The sequence below is a fragment of the Pinus tabuliformis genome, chromosome 6 (assembly GCF_031772625.1).
Source record: "Pinus tabuliformis cultivar Carrire ecotype Pingquan chromosome 6, CPIR1, whole genome shotgun sequence".
NCBI lineage: Eukaryota > Viridiplantae > Streptophyta > Pinopsida > Pinales > Pinaceae > Pinus > Pinus tabuliformis.
This window is the reverse complement of record NC_142292.1, coordinates 1,245,550,943-1,245,574,586: the sequence shown is the minus strand read 5'-3', so window position 1 is coordinate 1,245,574,586 and position 23,644 is coordinate 1,245,550,943. Positions and strand designations below refer to the sequence as shown.

Sequence of the window (23,644 nt, the reverse complement as noted above, 5' to 3'; positions counted from 1 at the left end):
CTTACCATCCACAAAACATAAAGGAAATTCCTACCCATAATAACCATAATGGTCATGAAAATCAAGGGAACATTCCCATGACATAGGAGCCTAACTTTGATTCATTTCCATAAATAGGTTCCTAATTATTTACATGGATGAATAATGTTCCTAGAATTACCATTGAATTTACCTCAAACGTTCCCTCAAATTCTTGAAAAATACATTAGAAAACCTTTTCTTACATAAAGCCTTCTCTCTTGCAAAGGATATAACATATATGACACTTGTAGATAGACCACACCCACAAGTCCAAGATGGATGGAACAAATTGCAAGAAAGCGAAGAAAAAGTAGGAATGTACTTTCAAATGATAATGCCAAAGTTAGATCAAACAACCACTTTTCCTCTTATGGAATCAAGGTCCCCTTGTTACTCGCTTAAGCAACCATTTTGTTGGATATTATATTTTATGCATTTTTCTTTTTACATGATTTTACATACCCATGAGCATATCATTAGAAATATACTCCCCACATTGTAAACATGGCCTACCACTAGGCTCTTATACATTCACTAGTGAAGTCTTGGCCTTAGAGCTCCACATTCTAAATATTCACAACAAATTTCACAATTTACAACATGGTGTCATTATATCTTAACCCACAAGGTTTACAACATGATGTCATTATATCTTAACCCAAAAGGTTTGTTTTTATTGCATCTAATTATGTAATATTAAATGATTATTATATATCGCATTCCAAGAATCAAAACTAGAATACTATTATGATATTATAATCATTAATAACATAAATTTCTATAACTAAATATTATTCCATCATACTTTATCTACTCTAATAACTATAACATATTCTAATAATTATATATTGATACTTAGTTGTATAATAGTTTCTAACAATTACATAGATTTAATGTTTCCCATGGAAGAACCTCCGTCCCTATGCAACTAATATAAGTGCCTTGAAGCATAAGCCTTCTTATATAACTATAACATATTCTAATAATTATGTATTGATACATAATAGTTTCTAACAATTACATAGATTTAATGTTTCCCATGGAAGAACCTCCCTCCCTATGTAACTAATATAAGTGCCTTTGAAGGATAAGCCTTCTTATATTGGCATCTTCAAAATTAGAGAATACTATTTTTTTAAATTAGAATTATTGTTTTGAGCGGGGAAGATAGGTAGGTATAATGTAAGAAAGTTTTCAATATTAAAATATTGGATATATATATCTATATATATATATATATATATATATATATATATTTCATTTGTTTTAATTGATATTGAAATTAAGATATATTTTTCATTATTTAAATTGTATTTTTGAATGCAATATAAAATATATAGAAAATCAAATTCTAAAATATTTTTAAGAATACTTCAAATGTTATATATATCTCTTCAAATGTATATATATATATATATATATAGAGAGAGAGAGAGAGAGAGAGAGAGAGAGAGTGTGTGTGTATCAACACAAATTAAAATGGTTTTTTTGTTATTAATATATTTATAAGTATACATGCAATATTAATTCGTATTAAAATATTCTACTATATATAGCATTAAAATATTTTCTTTATCTATCTATATATATATCTACCTATATCATAATTTTACTACAACCCTCTCATATTCTATTAACAAGTTCTCAATTGAAGTCTCAAATAATAAAAGAAATAGCAAAACCAATCCATGGTATGACAAAGATTGTAAAAGTGCGAGGAGAGCAATTAAGGAAGCTGTTGATGATTCCCTTAAAATGGACAAGATAGAAATATACAAAGCCCTAATTAAAAGGAAAAAGAGGCAATACATTCGTCAAAGACAGGAGAATCTCTTACACCTCTCTAAGGTAGCTCCTAAGAAATTTTGGAGGTAGATTCTGACTAGGAAGACTAAGGATAATAATAAAATTTCTCTTCGTGATTGGAATTCTTATCTTAAAAAGCTTTATGAATCTCCAAATGTCATGGATAATTTGGAAACCCTGCTCACAACGAAAGAAGTTTTCTCTTTAGAAGACATTAAGTTTGGGGTTAACTGCCTAGCTAATGGGAAAGCTAAGGACATTGAAGGTTACCAGGCGGAAATCTTAAAAATTGGAGGTACTGTCCTCATCCCCCACATCCAGAAGCTTTTCAATCAAGCAGTCAAGCAATGGTTCCCTAAACCTTGGACTGAGAGCCTCATTATCCCTATTTTTAAAAGTGGGGATACAAATAACCCCTCTAATTATCGGACAATTATTATCAGCCCTCTCTTAGCCAAGTTGTATGGTAGTATTCTGGAAAAGAAGTTAAGCATATGGCTTGAAAGTGAAGGTAAGCGGTCTAAAGGCCAAGTAGGTTTCAGAAGGCATCACTCAACAACAGACCACCTTGTTACGCTTAGGATCATTACGGAGGAATGTCGTAATGATAAATCCAATTTATTTTGTTGCTTTGTGGACTTTAGAAAGGCTTTTGATATGGTTCCTAGATACAACCTTTGGAATAGGTTAGAAGAGCTAAAGGTTCCTCTTGAGTTGAGAGTTGCTGCTATAAGGTTATACGAGAATGTAATTGCCAAGCTAAAGAGCAATGAGGGGTGGTTGAAAGATATTAAGTGTAACATCGGAGTTAAACAAGGTTGTCCCCTCTCCCCTACCCTATTTTGCATTTACATCGATAAGCTCGAAGGCTATTTAGAGGAAGCAGGATGTGATGGCACGATCTTAGCTGGGATAGTCGTTATCCTTCTTCTCTATGTTGACGATATTGCTCTTTTGGCAAGGTGCCCTTCTGATCTTGATAAGCAACTCAAGCTTCTTAAGGATTTCTGCTCTACCATGGGTATGACTGTTAACACTGACAAAACAAAAGTTATGATTATCAAATCCAAGAAGGACACTTACGCTAATTTTATGTATGACAATAATAACTTGGAGGAAGTGTATTCTTACAAGTACCTAGGAATTGATATCCATCACAAGCTCAATTGGAACCATAGCATTGAGAAAAGGATTAATGGGGGGTGGAAAGCTTATTTTGGTCTTGAAAATAATTGTAAAACAGCAAACCTCGTAATGTGGGATAAAAAGAAGTTCCTCTTTGAAACTTTAGTCACTCTTGTTATCTTATATGGCTGTGAGGTTTGGGGTTGCAGCATCTCCAGAGAATCATGGAGAAAGATTGAGCAAATCCAGAAGCGTTTTATAACTTATAACCTGAAAATTAAAAGTAATACACCCTATCCTATTCTCCTTATAGAAGCAGGTCTTTCCCCTATTGAGAGCCTAGCTATGCTTAGGTTTCTGTTGTACAAGCACAAGCTCAATAACATAGACGATCATAGACTTCCTAAGCTAGCTTTAAATTCCAGCCAAAACCACCTAAGGCTCAACCGAGGATGGCATAAAGACACAAGGGCCTGGTTAAACTATTGGGAGATCAACGAGAATGATGCTTTGCAAAACATAAATAACATTAAAGATATTGTTACTTCTAAGTTCAAAGAAAAATTGTGGTGTGAGAAAGATTTAGCGTCTAAAAGAAAATTAAGTTATTATAAGAAGGTCATCAACCCCACCCTTGAAGATCAAAAGTATCTCTCTATTTTAACTAGCTCAAAGAAGAAAATTAATATAGCAAAGATTAGAACGAATTCTCATGAGCTCCATAGTGAAACAGGTCGTTGGGCAGTTCCTAAAACGCCATGGATGGAAAGGATCTGCCATATTTGTGAGAATAGGAGCATCGAGGATGAAAACCACTTCCTCTTAGAGTGCCCTGCATACAACCACATTAGATCTCAATTTCATAATCTTTGTTACAATACTGACCTTCCTAGACTTTTACAATGTCAAAATTATAGTGAGCTCGGGAGGCTTCTCTCCAAGCTTTTTGAGCATAGGAATAAAATCTTAAATCAAAATAAATAATTTGTTTTTTTTAGGTCGGATAGATCATTGTTTGGTCTCAGCGGACGTTTCATCATCATCATCATCATCATCATCATCATCATCATCATCATCATCATCATCATATATATATATATATATATATATATATGAAGTTGATATGGACATAAATTAGTTAACATAGATCTTCAAATAGTTTATTTAAATCCTGTGTTGTAATATTTTTGACAAGTATAAAGTTTAAACAACTTGTACATCTAATTTCTTTACATGAAATTATTTTACATGCATAACATATTCTTTTTTGTTTTTTAATTATAGGTTACATTATTTTTCTATTTAGAGCATATTTTAATTTTATTTTGAGGGACACGAACACAGACATAATTACACATCTCACTCATACTAGGTTGTAGAATAAGCATCTAGGCTCGATAAAATTTAATTTAATAGAAATTAAAATTTCCATAATTTGATAATATTTTTTAAATTAATTAAGATTAATAAAAAATAACTCATATTAATATAGGGTAGTTAAATTTGACTATCAAAATTTAGCATAGTAATAAAATTATTATACAAATTATGTGCATGGCCCATTAGAATAATTAATATAAAATATAGTTATATATTTTAATAATTTAATAAATGCAAATATCTATATAAGAGACCCATTAAATATTTTAACTATAATTGTAATAAATAATATATATTGAAATATCCATCACAAATTACAAATGAAATTCAAAAATAATAAATAAATAAAATTAAACATTATAATTCATAAATGGATTAAAAATTAAAGGTTATGACATTTTTTTATCAAGGCTATGACATTTTTTTATGAAGATTATGAATTAAGGTCAGGTAATTTAATTAATAGATAAAATGGTTCTATTCTAAGCGTTTTTTTTGTCAATTTTATTCAAAATCCACTACAAATTTTTAAAAATCACATGTTTAAGTTGTTTAATTTGCAAAGGTCAAGTACCTCACGATTTTTCAGGGTGCACAATCTATTTATGGATTCAAAAATATATTTTAAATAAGAAATCACAATCTTGTTAGAAATTATATTGCCAAATCCTGGCCAAAATACCATTTTGTCTATTAATTAATTTTTATTAATTTATATGTTTAAATTTCAACAACTAAAAATTAATCATTAAAAAATTTATTATTATTATTATTATGATATATATATTTTTTTTTCAAAATTTCCAAGCTAAATTACTATTAATACATTATAATTTATATTACTTTATAAAAATAATTTTAACAAACAAAACACTAATACTTATGTATATTTGAGACATGAAATAAAAACTATAAATTATATTATTTTTAAAACTAGCCTAGATTCATCTTAACTCCGGATCTATTAAACACTTAGAGGGATCAAATCTCTTGAGATAAAAACCTCTTGTAAAGTAAAAAAAAAAAAATTGATCCCTCTCGGTGCTTAGTAAATCCAAAAGTAATATAAATCTAGACTAATACATTAATGTACCATCAATATTATATAAAAAATTGTTGTACCTTAACAAAACTCACTATATAATTCACAAAAAATTATAAAAATCTTATTGCAAACTTGATTATATTCCTTTTAACCTCCATGTGAACTTATTACCAAAATCAAAATCAATACCTTCAACCTTAAATACAAATTTAAACTCACCCTCACCACTACTATATTAATATCAATTAGATGAATAGGGTTGAAATAAACATACTAATATTATTATATTAATAATTAGAAACTATATTAATATCAATTATATGGATAAGATTGAAATAAACTCCATACTAATATTATTATATTAATATTAATTAGAAATTTTAAAATAATAATATTATAATAATATTAATTAGAAATTTTAAAATAATAATATTAATTAGGAATTTTATTTATTAAATGAAATTTCATATTTTTAAGTATATTATTAAGTATTCTCTATAAATCCATGTATTATATTTGAAATAGAATATGTTTTCTAATTTATAGATGAAATGGATATGTTTTCTTGTTAATTTTATTCAAAATCTGATAGAGATTTTTAAACAAATGAGTTTAAATTATTTAATTGACATAATTTGAGTGTCTCGGGATTTTTCATGGTGTTGAATCTATTTATCCATTCAAAAATATATTTTAAATAGCGAAAGATCATGAAATTATATTTCCAACTAATAATGAATTCAGGTGATATGTGTGTGTGTGCGCGCGAAATGGATATGTTTTCTGGTTAATTTTAATCAAAATCATATAGAGAAACTTAAGTTTAAATTGTTTAATTGGCATAATTTGAGTGCCTCCAAGTTTTTCATGGTCCTGAATCTATTTATGCATTCAAATTCCATGGTTTTGAATCTATTTATGCATTCAAAAATATATTTTAAACAAGGAAATGTGTTGAAATTGTATGGCCGGATTATGGTGAATTCAGGCGAAAAAGACCATTTCGTCTATAAATTAAACTACACTTTGCTAATTTTAATAATTTTAATATATATAATTTACTTTAATATAAATATTGTTGTTTATATTTAATTTAATATTTAAATAAATAAAACTTTAATAAAATTATTTTTAATATAAAATTTATTGTGATATAAAATTTACTTTTAATTTTATGTTAACTTTGGTTGATATGATTTATTTTAATATGAATATTAATAATTCATTATTTTTTAAGGTGTTTAGGATTCACAGGTGTTTAGGATTATTTTTTTAAGGTGTTTAGGATGGTTTCCATCACACGTGTTTAGGATTATTTTTTAAGGAGTGCCTTAACAATATATCCTTTCACTAACTAAGTACACTCTTGAAACCTCAAGCAAATATTTATTAAAATATATTTATGAGATAAATTTGCTGGTTAAAAAATGCATATTTATAACTTCAAAAACTTTGTTGCAATAAAGAATTTTCACATACAAAAATAAAATAGGTTTAAAATGTTATATATATTTTAATGTTATTAATGATAATAATTTAAATTATATGAGAAAAATTTAAATATAAGATAATTTTTTGATTTATTTTATAGATAAAGAATTAAATTACAATTTCAGTTGAGTTATATCTAATTCATGTAATATGGGACTAAGACTAAGACTAGATGCAACTAGAAAACATATGAATGCAAAAGAATGAACACAATGATATTAACTTTTTTGTATATATTATCTTGGTTGAACCATATTTTGTTCATGAATTAAGATTTAAAGCTCTCACTAATTAGTTAAGAGTTTTTGAATTAAGATTTAAAGCTCTTACTAATTAGTTAAGAGTTTTTCTTCTTTGAATGTAAATAAACATGTTAATGAACTAAGGCTCGGAAGCATCTTACATAAATGAATGAAATGACCAATAAACCATTTCAAATGGCATGATTTCCTTAAAATAATGAGCCTACCTACCTTCATGAATAACATCTAGTAGTAATAGATATACTCACTACCAACTAAGCAATAAATTTTGATAAAATTACCATTAAAAAAATTATTTTAATATAAAAAATTAATTATATTTATAATGTTATATATAATATATAAATATGAAAAAGGTTACTGAATTAGTTTTATTAATGTGAATAGATAGTTTTAAGATGGATTTTTTTCTTAAAATTAAATGGAGTGAAGTTTAATTAAGTATTATTAGATTATGAGGTGTTATTTCACATTTATGATTAAAATAAGTTTGTGATATATTTTTGGGAAGAAAAATATAAAGTTATTTATTAAAAAAATTATAATTATAAAGTTAAAAAACACATATTTAGGAAAAAAAATGTTATAAAAATGGTAAAATTTTATCCAATTCCATTTAGTTTAAAAATGTGTTTTTTAAATAAAATGTTTATGACATAAAAAGATGAAAATATATTAACCACTTTTTATTATTTGATTATGTTTTAAATTATTGTGCACATTAAAATAGTTAAGATTAATTTGAGGAGTTGAATGAGTTTGGGATGATTGGAGTATAGTCATGCATACTAATGTATATTTTTATATGGGTTAGGCCTAAAAAAAATTAAAAAAAAATATAATGATTTGTAATAATATAATATTAAGATATAAAATATTTTGAGGTTATTATATATATATATATATATATATAAAGACATAAAATATTTTGAGGTTATATATATATATATATATATCAAACTATTATAACATCCAAAAATTATGTACATCAACATAATATTGGACCATGTAATGTCTTTGGTATCCTCTTACCATGGTTGAGTTCAGGGGTAGTGCCTAGCTTCTATGCACACATTTCATGAGTTTATATTTATTGACTTCAAGGAATAATGTCTCTAAATTCTAACTTTCATGCACACACTTCATGAATTTATATTTATTTGCTTCAATAATGTGCATTTATCCATTTCAACAATCTATTTATATAAAAAAATACTAACTAATAATTAATATAACTAATTATTAATATTGTTATATTTATATGCCAACTATATAACATGTTGTATTTAGAGATAAACATATACTTTGGTTATAAAATTGATAATAAATTTAATTACGAAGATTTATAAAAATATAATTATTCTACCCATTTCTATTTTTTTAAATAAGAATATATATTCTTAATTATTAAACTACCCACTTCATGAGTTTATATTTATTTGCTTCAATACTTTGGATTTATCCTTTTTGCCAATCTATTTATATAAAAGATACTAACTAATACTTAATATTGCTATATTTATATGTCAACTATTACTTAATATTGCTATATTTATATGTCAACTATATAACATGTTGTATCTAGAGATAGACATATACTTGTGATTATAAAATTGATAATAAATTTAATTACTAAAATTTATAAAAATATACCTATTCTACCCATTTCTAATTTTAAAGTTATAATTTTTTAAATAAAAATATATATTCTTAACTATTAAACTTTTTAAACTATATGAAAGTTTAATTTTATATATATTCTATTTATTACCTTACTTTACTTAATTAAATCTAGAGGTTCATTCTACAGACCAGTATGATGTGTAACTCTGTCAGTTAGTCATCAAAATTGAATTGAAATTTTGATCATATTTGTCCGTCATCAAAATTGACTTGAAATTTTGTTCATGTAAACCAAAATAAAAATGATAAAAATAATAATAATAATAACAATACAAAACATTTAAATAATATCACTTAGTAAAAAAATTTGTATATGAAAAGCGAAAAATTGAATGTGAAAAAATTAAATCTCTCGGCTCATATTAAATCCATATAAATCTCTAATGTTTTATATAACATGTCTCTTCGGTAATCAATCCAATTGTAATCTTCTAATATTTATACAAGGTGTCTCTCCCTTAATCAATCCAGTTTTAGTCTTCTAATTTGCCTCTGAAGTTGAACCTGTAAGTTTGAGATGCGCTCTGTTGAGCATAAAAAAACATTCTGGAAGCTGTGATGAAGACTTTTTATCATGTGCATGAACTTTATTTTTCCATTCTTTGTCCATCTAGTCTTATCAACTAACCCACGTGTTTCACCTAATGGACCCCTCAGGAGACCCCTCCAAACGAGGTGGAGTAGACTTAAACGGCAAACTGCATTTTCTCAACCTAATTTAAACGGTCAACTGCAAAAGTACATCTTCTCAACCTAATTTGCACGGTAACGACACAATGCTTTATTATGCGTTGAAAACTCATTTTTTTAATCCCATCTATAAATCTCGATTTTTTTATTATTTTTAAAGGATTATATTTTGCATTATTCAAAAATGAAAAAACAAATTTATCATTAAGGCTCAAAGCTGTACATGTCCACAAAATTCCATGAGCATCTTTAAATCATAATAACCATTATGAAACCATAATTTATGAGTAAATTTCGAAAATAATACTCCCGAAAATTGTCGTTGGCTATTATATGATTAAAGGAAATTAAATCTGACAAATATTCTCCATACTCTCTCTTTCCTTTTTTTAACCTATATCGTGCAAATTTTCCAAAGTCAACTTTATCAGAGCCGGAACACACCATGTGATGCATTCGTTACAGCGCAGCATGACGTCGGCCATTACATTGCAAGGAAAAGAGAAAAGGGAAAATGGAAAAGAATAAAATATTTAACTTTAAAGTATTATAGGTGTATTTAACAGGGCGGTAGTTTAATTTTTCCATGTTTTGGTGTTTTGGTTTTTTTAATGTATAATTTTTTTTAGAGTTTGTTAGTAAAGATTTATCAAGTTTACTAGTTTGTATAATCTAAATGTTTTATAAAGTATTTAATTTGTTTATGTATTTAAAAATAGTTTTTAATTTTTTTTTCTGATTAATTTTATTTGAAATTTGGTAAAAATTTCCTTACATTATAAATTTGATTTTGTAATCTGCACTATCAAAATATTTTATTAATTTTTCAAGATTCTAAATTCATCTATACATTAAAAAAAACCTATTTTAAACAACAACAACAAAAATCACTATATCACTTAAAATTATAACACAAAATAAGGAAAAATTAAAAAACAAACTGCAAAATAAATAAATAAATATATATAAACCATTTATTATCTTTATCGAAAATAATAAGTTCAGATATATAGTAATTACCCAAAAAGTACAGAAAATTAACCAATGAAAATTAGAAACACACATGAAGATGACAGCCATCTGCTTCATTTATATCAAATTTCAATCTAATGAATTTCCACACCTAATCCATTTTATCACTTAATATGAAATTGAAAAGAAAGGGAAATATTTTATTTAAAAAAATATAATAACACCCTTGAAAACTACAATTTAACACGATTGGAGAGGAAGCTCATGATTTACAGGCTCCCTCTGTTGCAATATTGCATTTCCAAATGTAGTAAGAATTTCACACATGGTTTTTTTAATTCATGAAAATAAACTAAACCAGCAAGCCTCCTATAAAAGGTACCCCAGTGGCTGGCAACCATCTAGAACCAGAGATGAATTGAACCACTGTGAACTGAAAGGCTTCGGTCGCCATCATAATAACTCTGTAACCCGGCCATCTCACACGCTCGGCAACCCCTGCACCAGGCCCATAGTTCATGTACTCGCCATAATACAAGGTGTTCAGCGCAAAGTTTCCTGCCCACTCCAACCAGCCAGCAGGATTGATGAGATCGTCCAGAAAGGTTTCCATGTAAACTGTTCGAGAATACAGTTTCCAAGGCCTGCCCAGATAAGTTGGATAGGAGGCCTTGACAGGAGCAAGATCACTGGCTGCCATCACCATACAATTATGGATTGATATGCCTGTGTTCTGGTTGGGATCCTTCCTGCCTTGAGCAGTAATGGTGTTCTTCTGATTGGCCATGGGTTTTCTTGCGTAGATGTTACACTCCTGTAAAACCACGGCCGCATTGCCAAAAATGAAGTCTACTGTTCCAAACACGTCACATTCTCTGTAAAACTGCCTAAGAGAATGAACATAAAGTGTGTCTTGGTAACCAATAATACTGCAATGATAAATCGCTGCAAAATCGGCCCCCACCCGTAGAGCCACAGCTTGATGCTTGTCAGGCCCTGCACTGTTCATAAAGGTCATGTCACGTGCAACAAATCCTGCACCGGATACAGCTGCAATAAAAATTGATCATTTAATCAAATAATGATATATATAAATATAAATATATGTATGTTATTTCGGAGATATAGTAATTGTGTGCGATGGTACCATCAATGAGTTGAGTAATATTTTAATTTCTAATTATCTGGTTGAAGAGAATTTCTCACATTTAACTACTTCCAATAACATCATACAAATTAGGAAGAGACTTTTGTTGGAACTAACAATGGTACCATTTTTGAACCAACCATCACAGCTAAAACAATTTTTCACATTTAACTAGTTCTAATAACATTATACAAACTAGAAAGAGATTTTTTTTGGAACCAACAATCATATCTAATTTTGAACCAACAATCACAACTAAAACAAGTAAGAATTATATACTCTAACAACTACAATGCATAACACCACTTTTCAAACCAACAATCATACGTTAAACAAATAAAGATTATATACTAACATGAATTGCAATGCATGGTATCTCTCTTCGAACCAACAATCACATTTTAGACAAGTAAGAATTATATACTCTAACAACTGCAATGGCATTCCTTTATTAAAGGACAATCACACCTGAGACAGATAAGACAACTACAATACTTAGTACCTTTTTTCTAACTAACAATCACACATAAGAAATAAGACAAGTAAGAATTATATACTTTGAAGACTATAATGCATAGCTATCACTTTTTAATAACAATTACACCTGAGACAAGTAAGAGATATATAATAGCAACAATGCATGGATTCACCAGTTGAATATATATGAAGACATCCTTAAATACAACAACCAGCAAAGTCAAAAACCAACTATAAAAATAAACTATGTTCGATGAAAAAGACATTAAAAAATTCACAGTTTATGTTAATCAGTACAGGAAACTATTTTGTTGGAGAAAATCTCTCGCATCCCACTAGTTCCAACAACAACGTCCTACAAATTAAGATAAAACTCTTTTTCCAGAAAAAAAATAAGAAATTTATAGTCTAACAACCACAAGGCAGGCATTCATCAATCAAATAACTCCTTTCAAATCAACAATCTCAATCATCACACCTATTGAAATCAACAATAACAAGTAAGAGATCAATTGAATATGTATGAGGACATCCTTACGTACTAACAGCCAGCAAAGTCAAGAACCAACTATAAAACATGCATTGGACGAAAAAGACATGAGAAAATTCACATTTACCAAAGGTTGCAGAGTGAAAGGTAGTGGATCCATCCTTGACATTATGGCCAAACTCGATCACAGTTTTTCCCTGGCCATCCCCAACGAACATGAGATTGGTTTTCTTTTTTGGAACTGTAACTGTTTCTCTATACACCCCTGCCTTCACATAAATTATGTACCGCCTGTTGCTCAGCTGAGAGGGTGCATCCATGACAGCATCAGCCACGTTCATATACTTGCCACTCCCATCCTTGGCAACAATCACATCGGCGTTGAGGGCCGGAGCAGGCACTTGCAGGAGCCAGCGATCTCTGGGCGATAACCACTGAGGAAATTCCTGCATGTCATCTTGATCAATTAAGCCGAAATGTTCATAGAATTCTTGATCCAGACCATCAATATTCACCTGCTCTACATTTTCCTTTGCCATGAGCCTTCTCCGGTTTTGCATAGGAGGCTGCACTACTGTAAAATTGTTAGTCTCTGTCTGATGGTTATGACCGCGGCCATTAATGGCAGAGCTCCCGAACGAGATCTGGAACATAGCCAGAGAATTGCTGACCAATTCAGATAACTTCATTGATTTTTCTTCAATTTGGTTCCTGAAATTAACTCTAAAATTTCCTGTTGTTGGAATAAGTAATTCCTGGAACCCATCCTGACATGTGTCCTGGTTTGTCAGAGCTGCACTGAGCCAAGTGCTGACATCTGCTATGTTGGCCATGGATGATTTGGGATTCATGGACATTTTCCTCATCTTGCCCATTGCAACATTGAGCAGATACAGTGTATCTTGAAGAAGCTCCACACAATCTTGATAGGCAACCCTTTCTGGGTCCTTTTTGTTCCAATTATGGGTTGTCATGTTCAGAGACAAGGCCTGGTATAGTTGCTGGACTCGATCCATGGTCACATTGAGTGTAATGTGAGCAAGATCCTTGGGTTCCCGCACTTGTTGGACACCAGGGTAAGTGACCAAAGTTGACATACAGAGCTGAGGATACAATGTCTGGCCACAGGCCATGTTGATTTCTTTAGAAAAATTTGAAGGCGTAATCGAACCTCCTGCAGCATTGGCACTGCCATTGTTTGATCTAGTCCCCCTCTTGTTGCCAAAAACAAGGATCCCCACTGACACAGAAATTAGTGCAGTAGCCACAAGTAGGCCAAATAAAACAGAGAGGATTATCACCAATTTTCTCCTCCTGGCCCTAAGAATGTTGTTGGCTGCCTCTTCTGATAACCTTCCGTAGCCCCTTAAAGGACTGACTGGCCTCATTATGGAGACAAAAGGGAAAGGACGCTGGAATGAGGCACAAGATTTAATGTGACAGAGCCCAGGGGAATTCAGGCGGACTCTTGGTGTTTTTTCTGCAAATCACAAATCTCTCAAAAGAAAGCAAATATTTGTCGTAGATATAGATAGATCAACGTTAATGGAGTGGGTAGAGTGTCGTTTTGAAACAATGGTGCGCACCATTCAACTTTTTGCTTTCGCTTTCTGTCGAATGCGAAACGCTTGTCTCGGTCACTCAGAGCGAGGAGGGTTTCGCATATTGGGAGGAAGTATTAAACCGTTTTTGTTGTTATATGGATAATGGGTGTGGCACTTTAGTCTGTAATATTCTGATTGTCAAAATGTTTAAGAAGGGATCATTTGATTGTGAAATTGCATCGTTAAAGCAATAAAATCACGTTCATGTAATTGAAAAAAAAGCGCGAGAAATTGGTAATTGGAATTGGCATTGATTAGTATAATTAGTTTACATGATAAATCGGTGATTTGAATTTTAAATTATAAATTTTACCAAAATTTCCTCCCTCAAAAATAGCCCATAAAATTTAATGCAGTCATTAAATTAAAAATTTAAAAGAGTTGTTTTTATTGTGATTTTTTGGAATTAGGTCATTAAATTTGTGTTGAAATCTTGATTTTTGTTATTTAAGTTAGTTTTTTTTTATTGTATATATGAATTCAGCACCTTCAAAAACCCTAGAGTACTTTGATTGTGCAGAGGTTACCCATCAAGCTTGTGCTTTCAATAAATTCCTACAAGATTTTAGAAAAATTAGACAAACCCACCGGAAATCTTTCTAAAAAGTCTCACTAAAGACAACTCTTAAAAATGCATAGTCTAATTTATGGATGAAATGACTTTTTTTGAGATGTTTTTTGTGATTAATTTTAATTAAAATTCGACATAATTTTTAAAACTTGAGTTTAAATTGTTTAATCTGCGTAATTGGAATGCTCCCACTTTTTTTAAGGTGATGAATCCATTTATGTATACAAAAATGTATTTTAAACAACAAAAACTCTTTAAATTGTATTGCCGGATTTTAGTGAATTCCTGTAAAAAAGGCTATTTCATCTATAAATTAGACTAGGCCAAATTTAAATATCAAATTTAATTTGAAAACACTATTACATTGAATCTTTAAAAAAAACTTCCTTACACCAAAATATGTTGGATTAATAAACTTATAAACCTTACTATTAATTGATTCGCAATGAGGCCAATATGGTAATTACTTATAAATTATGTTACACCAAAACTCAAACATCCAAACCCTTCTTATTACCTTGAGTAGGTGGTTAGTCCTCTATTCCCAATTAATCCATAAAATTGATTCCCAATAAAATAAGTATGATAATTACTCCAACATAATTAAAATTAAAATTAAATTAAAATTATTTAAATTTAAAATAATAAAATAAAAATAAAACTTTACCTAATCAGAAATTACATAATTTATTTAATTGTGAACTCTCCCCGGAAATAAATAAACCCACACCAACCCCATCATATATTGAATATTTATATAATTTATCTCATTATTAACTCCCCATAAAATGAATAAAGCCCACACCAACCAAAGCATATATTGAATTTTGTCATTATCCATCTTGGAGTGGACGCCAACTTCCTCTTCTGCTATTAAGAGCCAACGTTGAAAACTGTATTCCTTTGTTGGTGCCCTTGCGGTTGCTGTGCATGTGAAATATGAAATTCATATGCCATTTGAAAATTATTACAATGATGCTGCCAGCGCATGTTTGAATCTTTTACATCTATTATTAAAGAATGAAGGTGGCTAGTTATTGACTATTTTACCCCATAGCTATTATATTTCATCTACATGTTTAAAATGATAGAAATTTAGTTATAAGTTACCACATTAATTGAATGGTAGATTTGAATATTTAATGAATATTAAGCAAGGCTAGTTATTAATTTGGCTTCAAGTATTCAGTGAATTGATTCATATAAAGTATATAGATTAGGATTTACACTCATATACCTTCATTTTTAATTATATTTCCTTTTCACCCATTAAAGTAAGTAAGTCGATTATATTCTCTTTTGGGAAAAATACACCATATACACTGCATAAAAGTCTGTGACTCTAACTTTACTTTTAATGGTTTGGTGATGGTATTTTCCTAATGTGTTTCAACTTTATAAATTTAAAAAGAATCATAATATTTATGTGGAATAGAATATAGTTTATTTAAAATTATGAATTAAATTAATTTAAATTTATGTTAATTTTGAATTTATTAAATTAAAAAAATTGAGATGAAATGAAAGTTGATTTTTTTTGTACTTGGTAAATATAAAATTAAAATATATCTAGACTAGTTTATATATGAAAAAAATCTATGTATCAATTTTTTATTAATATTTATCTAGTAATTATATATTGGGTTTTGGATAGATGACAATTAAGTGCTTTGTTAAAGCATTCTTTGATGTAAAGTCATTTTTTCAATTCTAGCTCAGATCAAAGTGACATATTAGACATAATGAAAATATAATCCTACCATTACTCTCTTCTACGCAAAATATCATTTACCTGCTGATGTTTAAGATTTTTCTCTAATTATCAACATATAAGAACGTAACAAATTTAAGGTACATAATTGAACTCAATTCTTTAAGTTTGTTTGTGCTTATTATATGTCCATTAGAATTTCAAAATTTTCAAAATCTACATTCAACTTCAAACACGTATAAGAACGTAACAAATTTAAGGTACATAATTGAACTCAATTCTTTAAGTTTGTTTGTGCTTATTATATGTCCATTAGAATTTCAAAATTTTCAAAATCTACATTCAACTTCAAACACGTATAATCAATAATAGCTATATTATTCAGTAGAATGCCACTGCTATTGCTATTTATATGTCGGTGAGCTTTTTACAGTAACATTGGGTAGATATGGATCAATGCAATGCAGTTATCGTTGTATGTGATTGAGATCCTCCCATGAACATTGTTAAGATTATTTATTGAATATGGAAACCGGATTGTATAATGGACACATTCCACTTGAAATTAACGAGTGATCACTTTGAAGTTGCAAGGACTCAACCAAAGATTCTTTCGTAAAGATGAGATGTTCAGTGATATTCTTTTATTCTCGACTACTTTCTTTTCACTTTTATTTTAATAATTTATTATTATTTTTTTAATCTGATCAATTTAATAAATGTTTCTTATTAGATGTAATTTAATTGTAGATATATCAAATGTCAGAAGTTTTTTTTTAAATTATAATTTTTTTAGAATTTTCTATTTTTATGTTTTAAAATTTAAAGTTAAAAAAGATTTAAGATGATTTATATTAATTAATTTTAATTAATTTTTTTAACTCTTACATCATATTTATGTTTTAAACAAATTTAAAATATATAGGGTTGGAATTTGTAATATGGAATTTGGGTTAAGAGTTGATATTACATCAAAATTTTTAAATATTATTAAATTATAAAATTAATAACATCATTATGAGTAGATTATTAGTCTTATATTTTAAAAAATATAATTAATTTATAAAATTAATTCTTAATAATAAAACAATTAGTTTAATAATATCTATATATAAAAAATCAAATATATCTTAAATTACAAAAAAAATGTTTTTAAACAATTAATCTAACAATATTGATATATAAAAAAACAAATACATCATTAATTACAAAGAGATGCTTTTAAAATGATTTAAGAGAACTATATTAAAATGATCTTCAACTTTGACCATTAAGACTACAAACTTACTAACCTACATTGATAGTCAAAATATCCTCGATTACAAAAATATCTTTGTAAAGTTACTTGATCACGTGTGTTAGGTCATATATCAGAAATATAAGTGTTATATACAATTAGGAATTAAAGAGCATAGTATAGATATAGAGCGAGGTTGTAGTCATGTTTCAAGTTTATTACATCATTACTGACTCATTGCAAACCATTTATGTATGGAAGATTATAAAATTGATGATTTATGAGTTTAAGATTATTCGTAAACAAAATTTCTTAATCGAGAATATGGTATTATTATCAATAACTTAATTACAAAATTTTATGGTATTATTATCAATAATTTAATTAAAAATTTTATTTTATAAAATTTAAAAATATAGATAATCACATTTAGCTTTTACTTTTAACTTTTCTTTTGTTGAAAGGAAATTTGATATTTTATCTTCCCACAAAATTATAGATTTTCCCTGTAATTCGTTAAAACTTTATTTCTTGTATTTCTCTAACTCAATGTCTTAAAATTGCCTTTTTATTCTTTTAGTTTTTGTCCTGGTTGGTTTTGTGTTTCATCTTTGGGAACTTATTCTCTTCTATTTTTCTTTTCCTTTATATATATATATATATATATATATTTTTATTTCTTATCTTTTCTTATCTTTATTTTGATTTTTAATTTAAAATGATATATTAATTTTAATTTAGATACATTATTTTACATTGTTATAAACTTATATCATCTATAGAAATTCTTTGTAGATTCAAATTGCTAACTGTAATATGCTAAAACAATAGACTTGAATCTACTCTACTCGATCGCGAAATCGCCAAGAATACAAGAGAAAGAATTCAATCAACACATTACACAATGATTTCCTCGGGAAAGCCACAACTAAAAACCCCTGTAATGTGTATATTGCATTAGTCAACAAATATGAGAAGATTACAATAGTTTTGCTAGTCAACAAATATGAGAAGATTACAATATTTTTGCTCAAGCCCCTCTACCCTATCTCTATCTATCTCAATACTTCCTAGACAAAGCCAGTACCCAAGTCCCTATTTCCTTGTGATGTTTCCTTAGCAATTAGTGCCCCTATTTATTAGGGAAATTCCTCAATATGAATTGTGCAGTCCTCATAGGCCTTCCTATGACTGCATGCACCACCTTTACAATTCAAATGATTATACCACTGATAGTACACTTTCACTGAACTCCAATCTCAACTGGGTAACTGTCAATATGACATGCATGAGTTATTTATGAGTGAATAATCACTTTACTTACTACATGCACCACCACACTCCAATGTAGACAACACCACACTACTAGACCTCCCACTAGTCCCTCCAATAATTGGAACTAGTTTAACTAACTTTAACTGAATTAATTAATTACATCTCAAAATAAACTCAACCAGAGCTCCTATAAAGTAGGAGACACTCTACATTACTCAAGTTAGACCCTCAAATCGAATTAACTGAGCCAACTAAGTCAAATTAACTTAGTTAACTAATACAAATTGTCATGAGATCTGGAATTACAATTTTATTCCCAATTTAATTCAAAGACAAAATTAAATTAGGATTTTCTTGTTGCATTTTCAACATCATAATTATAGTAAATAATTCAATTTACCAAATAGATTTTTTTTTTTTTTTAAGCTTTGTTTCTAGTTGTATTTAAATTTATTATTACTTATTTTATGTTGTTTCTTTCAGTATTTTTATTAAAAAAATAATTTATAATCTTTATATCTATTTATATCTATATCTATATCTATATCTATATATATCTATATCTATATCTATATCTATATATATATATATATATATATATATATATATATATATATATATATATATATATATCAAAAGTGGAGTTTTAATTTTTATAAAATTCTTATAAATATAAAATTTAAATTCTTTCTTTAGTTGTTTAGTTATTTTATTTTATTTATTCATTTTTATTTTTTTGGGTAAAAGGATTTTTAATTACATATATCTAAAATTGACAAAAAAAGATTAAGATTTTGGAGATAATTGAGATTAACAAGTTACCTACTAAGAATAGGCAATCAGAAAATTACTACAATAATCATAACATAGAAAAATCCTTGAGGATTCAAGATTTCAACTTATTGGATTTGTGCCTTATTTCTCCTATGGCCTCATTTTTTAGCTTCTGTGTCTTGCCTAGAGACCACCTTGAAATCCATTGTCTAAAACCCATGAATGGACTACAACGAACTTGATCCTAATTGCTTGTTTCAAAGATAGACATTATACAGAATCCTAGCCTCATGAGCTAGCATGTTCTTCACATCTTTTCCATGCCATGTTTCTATAAGGGCAATTAGTCACCGGTCCCTTAGATCCATATATTCTAATAGGGCTTTTGTTTCACCTTCTTCTGAAGGGGAGCTAATCATCTCCAGTGGTAATGGATATTGTTGATGCTCTTCAAGAGACTTTTGCATGACCTCTGTAGGGTTATGAGTTTTACCTTCTATTGATTGCATGTTTGACTGAATCTTGACTTTCTTTGGAGACTCCTTCGCAGAGAAGAAATGCTTGAACCTATTTTCATATCTAGGGATCTAGTTAGGATTTGAGGTACCTTAGGGACTCAATTTCTTGCTTCTTTAGGAGATTTTTCCCAAATCAACTAGCTCCTTCAAAGAAGGATTTTTTTCCTTGGTATTCATTGAACAATCTCTAATAATATGGCTATATTGATTAAAATATCTACATCTAAAGAGGATTTGTTCATAATCTAGAGATTGCTTCCAAAGAATATCATGATAGTAAATATCTATGGAGGTTGGAAGATATTCATGTAAACACAAATTTGTGTATATGAAGTGTACATCCTTCTCTTAGTAGCATCCTATACTTTGACAAAGTTGTTGCTGGCCTTGTTGATGCCTTCAAAGGTTTCCTCCTTATAATATTCAATGGGGAGAGAGAATAGATGGACCCAGACTAGGGCTGTAATGAAATCCTCCTTCTCCTGGCTATACTATACTACTCCGTTGAGAATCGCATGAAGATTTTTACATTGTTGAAAAAATATGATCCTCATTCAAAAATCCTCAATCTATCTTCTAAGTTAGAGAAAATGATTATAAAAAATCCCTTGGCCTCTAACTCGAGTTCTATTTAACCCTGGGGGATCCATGTATTTGGAATCCACCCAACCAAAGACTTATCAAAGGGTCATAATCCAATATTTTTTCACATCAAAGTGTGATCATGCACATATTGGATATATTCTTTGATATTACTAGATTTAACCTAGTATCTTAGATCTTACAATGCTTTTGGCAAGAAAATGCTCTAGATTTCTAGCTTGCCATGATGCACCCAACTCTAAAACCAAAAGCCCCATTTCATCTAGATGCTATATGAAAATGGTGTCGAAGATGAAGAGATTGATGAGGAATATGAATAGATCCAGACTCATTATGAACTCCTAAAATAATCTCGTTAAAGGAGAGGGCTCTCATAGATGCCTGTGCAAGAAGAAACCCTACAATTTGTAAATAAGATCCAAAAACCTAGCTTCATTTTCAATTCTTATTTTAAACTTGTTTCCATGAAAAAATTTAAAAATAAAAAATTATTTAAAAAATTAAAAATATTGGAAAATCTGATGAGTTTTAAATATGTGAACTATAAAATATTTAGTAATGTTATTTTATAAAAATATTTAGAATGCTAATGATTTTATATAGTATTTATGATTTTTTTTTTAAGATTTCTATAATAAAATAATTTTATACTATGAAATTTGAATAAATAATTTAAAAAAAAATAAAAATACAAAAATCATTTTTTTAGAAACATACCAAATAATTTTTTTTTAAAAACATACCAAATAATTTTTTTTAAAAAACATACCAAATAAAAAAATTAATCTACATGTTAATATCAAACCCTTAAAATTTTCTATAATTTAATTATTTTATATTATTATAAACTTAAACAAGGAAGGCTGCATGGCAGCTAGTCCCTGCTCAAAGTAACCGAAGTAGTGGACTCAGTCAAACGAACAGTAGCAGATCCAGATGCATAAGCAAGACCAGGAGAAGTACCAGCAGTAGCAAAAGTAGTGGACTCAGTCAAACGAACAGTAGCAGATCCAGATGCATAAGCAAGACCAGGAGAAGTACCAGCAGTAGCAAAATAAGCATAGGTAGATTCGGTTGATCGAGACCCAACAACATCAGTAGTTTAGACGGTTGATCTAGTTGTTTACCCATAAGCAAGGACAGGTGCAGATCTAGTTCCAGGACCAATTTCAGAGAGAGCTCTATAGCCTGTTTCAGAACCTCCAGGAGCAGAGTAAGATATCTATACGAGGTAGTCAATCAATCAAAAGCATGACGCCCCTGTACACTAGGTTGAAAGGCTCGACGAGCGCCATCTGTCTAATGGATTGGAAAACGCCTTGGATGGCTTCAATGGGTATTTGCGTAGAGAGAAAAACATGGGCCGGTCAATAGATAAGGTTGTTTACCTTGATCAAGTACAACTAATTTATATTCAAAAGATAAAATAGAAATCAGAATGAACCCAAAATTCAGATTAATTTGTATGATCAACTCAGTTTTATAAGTGAACATCGTGCATACTTATGTGCAGACTTAGGCCATGCTAGGGGACTGCTTTAGGAATCCCCCTTATATGATTGACTATCCATTTGGGAGCCTGTATTGGAATTTCAAACAATTCCTAACACAGAACTACAATGATACTTACAACCTCAAGCTTTGGGAATTCTTTTTCGATTGACTTTATCAACAAAACCGGGGATCTACTTCGGTGGGTTGCTTGTTTTGCCATTAAGCTACCTTAGGTATCGATTTAGTTAATCATGTGCTCTTTATGGGATCAAGATTAGTGGGTTTAACAAAATGGGCACACCTGTGCTTTCAAGAATCTGGTATAGAAATATGCTATCGCATGAAAAGCAAATGGAGGATCGAGCTCACATAATGTTTAAGAACCCGCTGCTTTAAAGAGTCAGGGGCTATTCGGTATCGATAAAAACCTTCGTTTGAGCTGTCGACGTGCATAACTCCTCAGCTTCACCCTCGTAACAATCCAGTAAATAGAGAAGAAGTCCTATATGGTGGTGATAGTAACCAATACTAGGTTCTTCGGTACCCATATGTGTATTGCAGATTTTGAAAACAATTGATCTTTCTTCAAGTTTGAGACATTCCAGAATCTATAATCCAAAGTCGAGGACGTTTGACAATATATTTTTATCTCAATTTTATAGTTTCTTATTGACGTTGCACAATAATAGTTTTACCAGAATTTCATAGCATCTGCTAAAATTGATAACAGTCATGGGCTGGCTTACACTCTCAATGTCGTCCCAATTCTATCACGGTTATATTACTGAACGTTTCGATTTTCTTTCAGATTTTAAAAGGCCGTGGTTGCTCCTATCCTACTATTCGGCTGTGACGTTGTTTGATACGTTGAGATTACCCGTAAGAATGTTATGTGTTTAACGCAGGTTACACACATTTGATTTAATATATTTTAACTCAGTTTAATGGTTTTATGTTAGTCATTTATTTTAAACTTAAAATATTTATAAAGATTATTTAGAATTGTAATTTTAAGTTATCATAATTGAGAGGGATAAGAAAAAAATATTTTGTAATTTAAACCACCAACAGTTACAGTGATTTTAAAAAATATATCACTAATATATCGCAACTTTACCATGGTAAGACTATTTCTTTTCATAGATTTTATGAAATTGTTCAGTATAAATAAGTGCACACTTGCATCACATTGAAAATAAACCACAAAAGAGATAGAGGACTGTGTATAGTATTGCAGTGGCATATGTTCACATACAAAACCATCACT

The 23,644-nt window shown here is 29.1% G+C and overlaps 1 protein-coding gene across 1 annotated transcript; it reads right to left on the bottom strand.

The window, feature by feature from the left end:
- Positions 1-10,655: 10,655 nt before the first annotated feature.
- On the bottom strand, positions 10,656-14,326 carry LOC149263194 (putative pectinesterase/pectinesterase inhibitor 61). Its single transcript, XM_089387338.1, has 2 exons — positions 12,718-14,326; positions 10,656-11,526 (listed from the first exon to the last, which is right to left on the bottom strand). Exons 1-2 carry the CDS (start codon positions 13,976-13,978, stop codon positions 10,829-10,831), a joined length of 1,959 nt encoding a protein of 652 aa, XP_089243464.1. The 5' UTR covers positions 13,979-14,326; the 3' UTR covers positions 10,656-10,828.
- Positions 14,327-23,644: the final 9,318 nt, after the last annotated feature.

What these genes read in the sequence shown, in the direction of transcription:
- LOC149263194 (XM_089387338.1), bottom strand. Translation starts at nt 13,978, where the DNA reads ATGAGGCCAGTCAGTCCTTTAAGGGGCTACGGAAGGTTATCAGAAGAG. An exon ending in CTTTCACTCTGCAACCTTTG is followed by an intron (nt 11,527 to 12,717) that starts GTAAATGTGAAT and finishes TTTTTATTGCAG; the next exon opens with CTGTATCCGGTGCAGGATTT.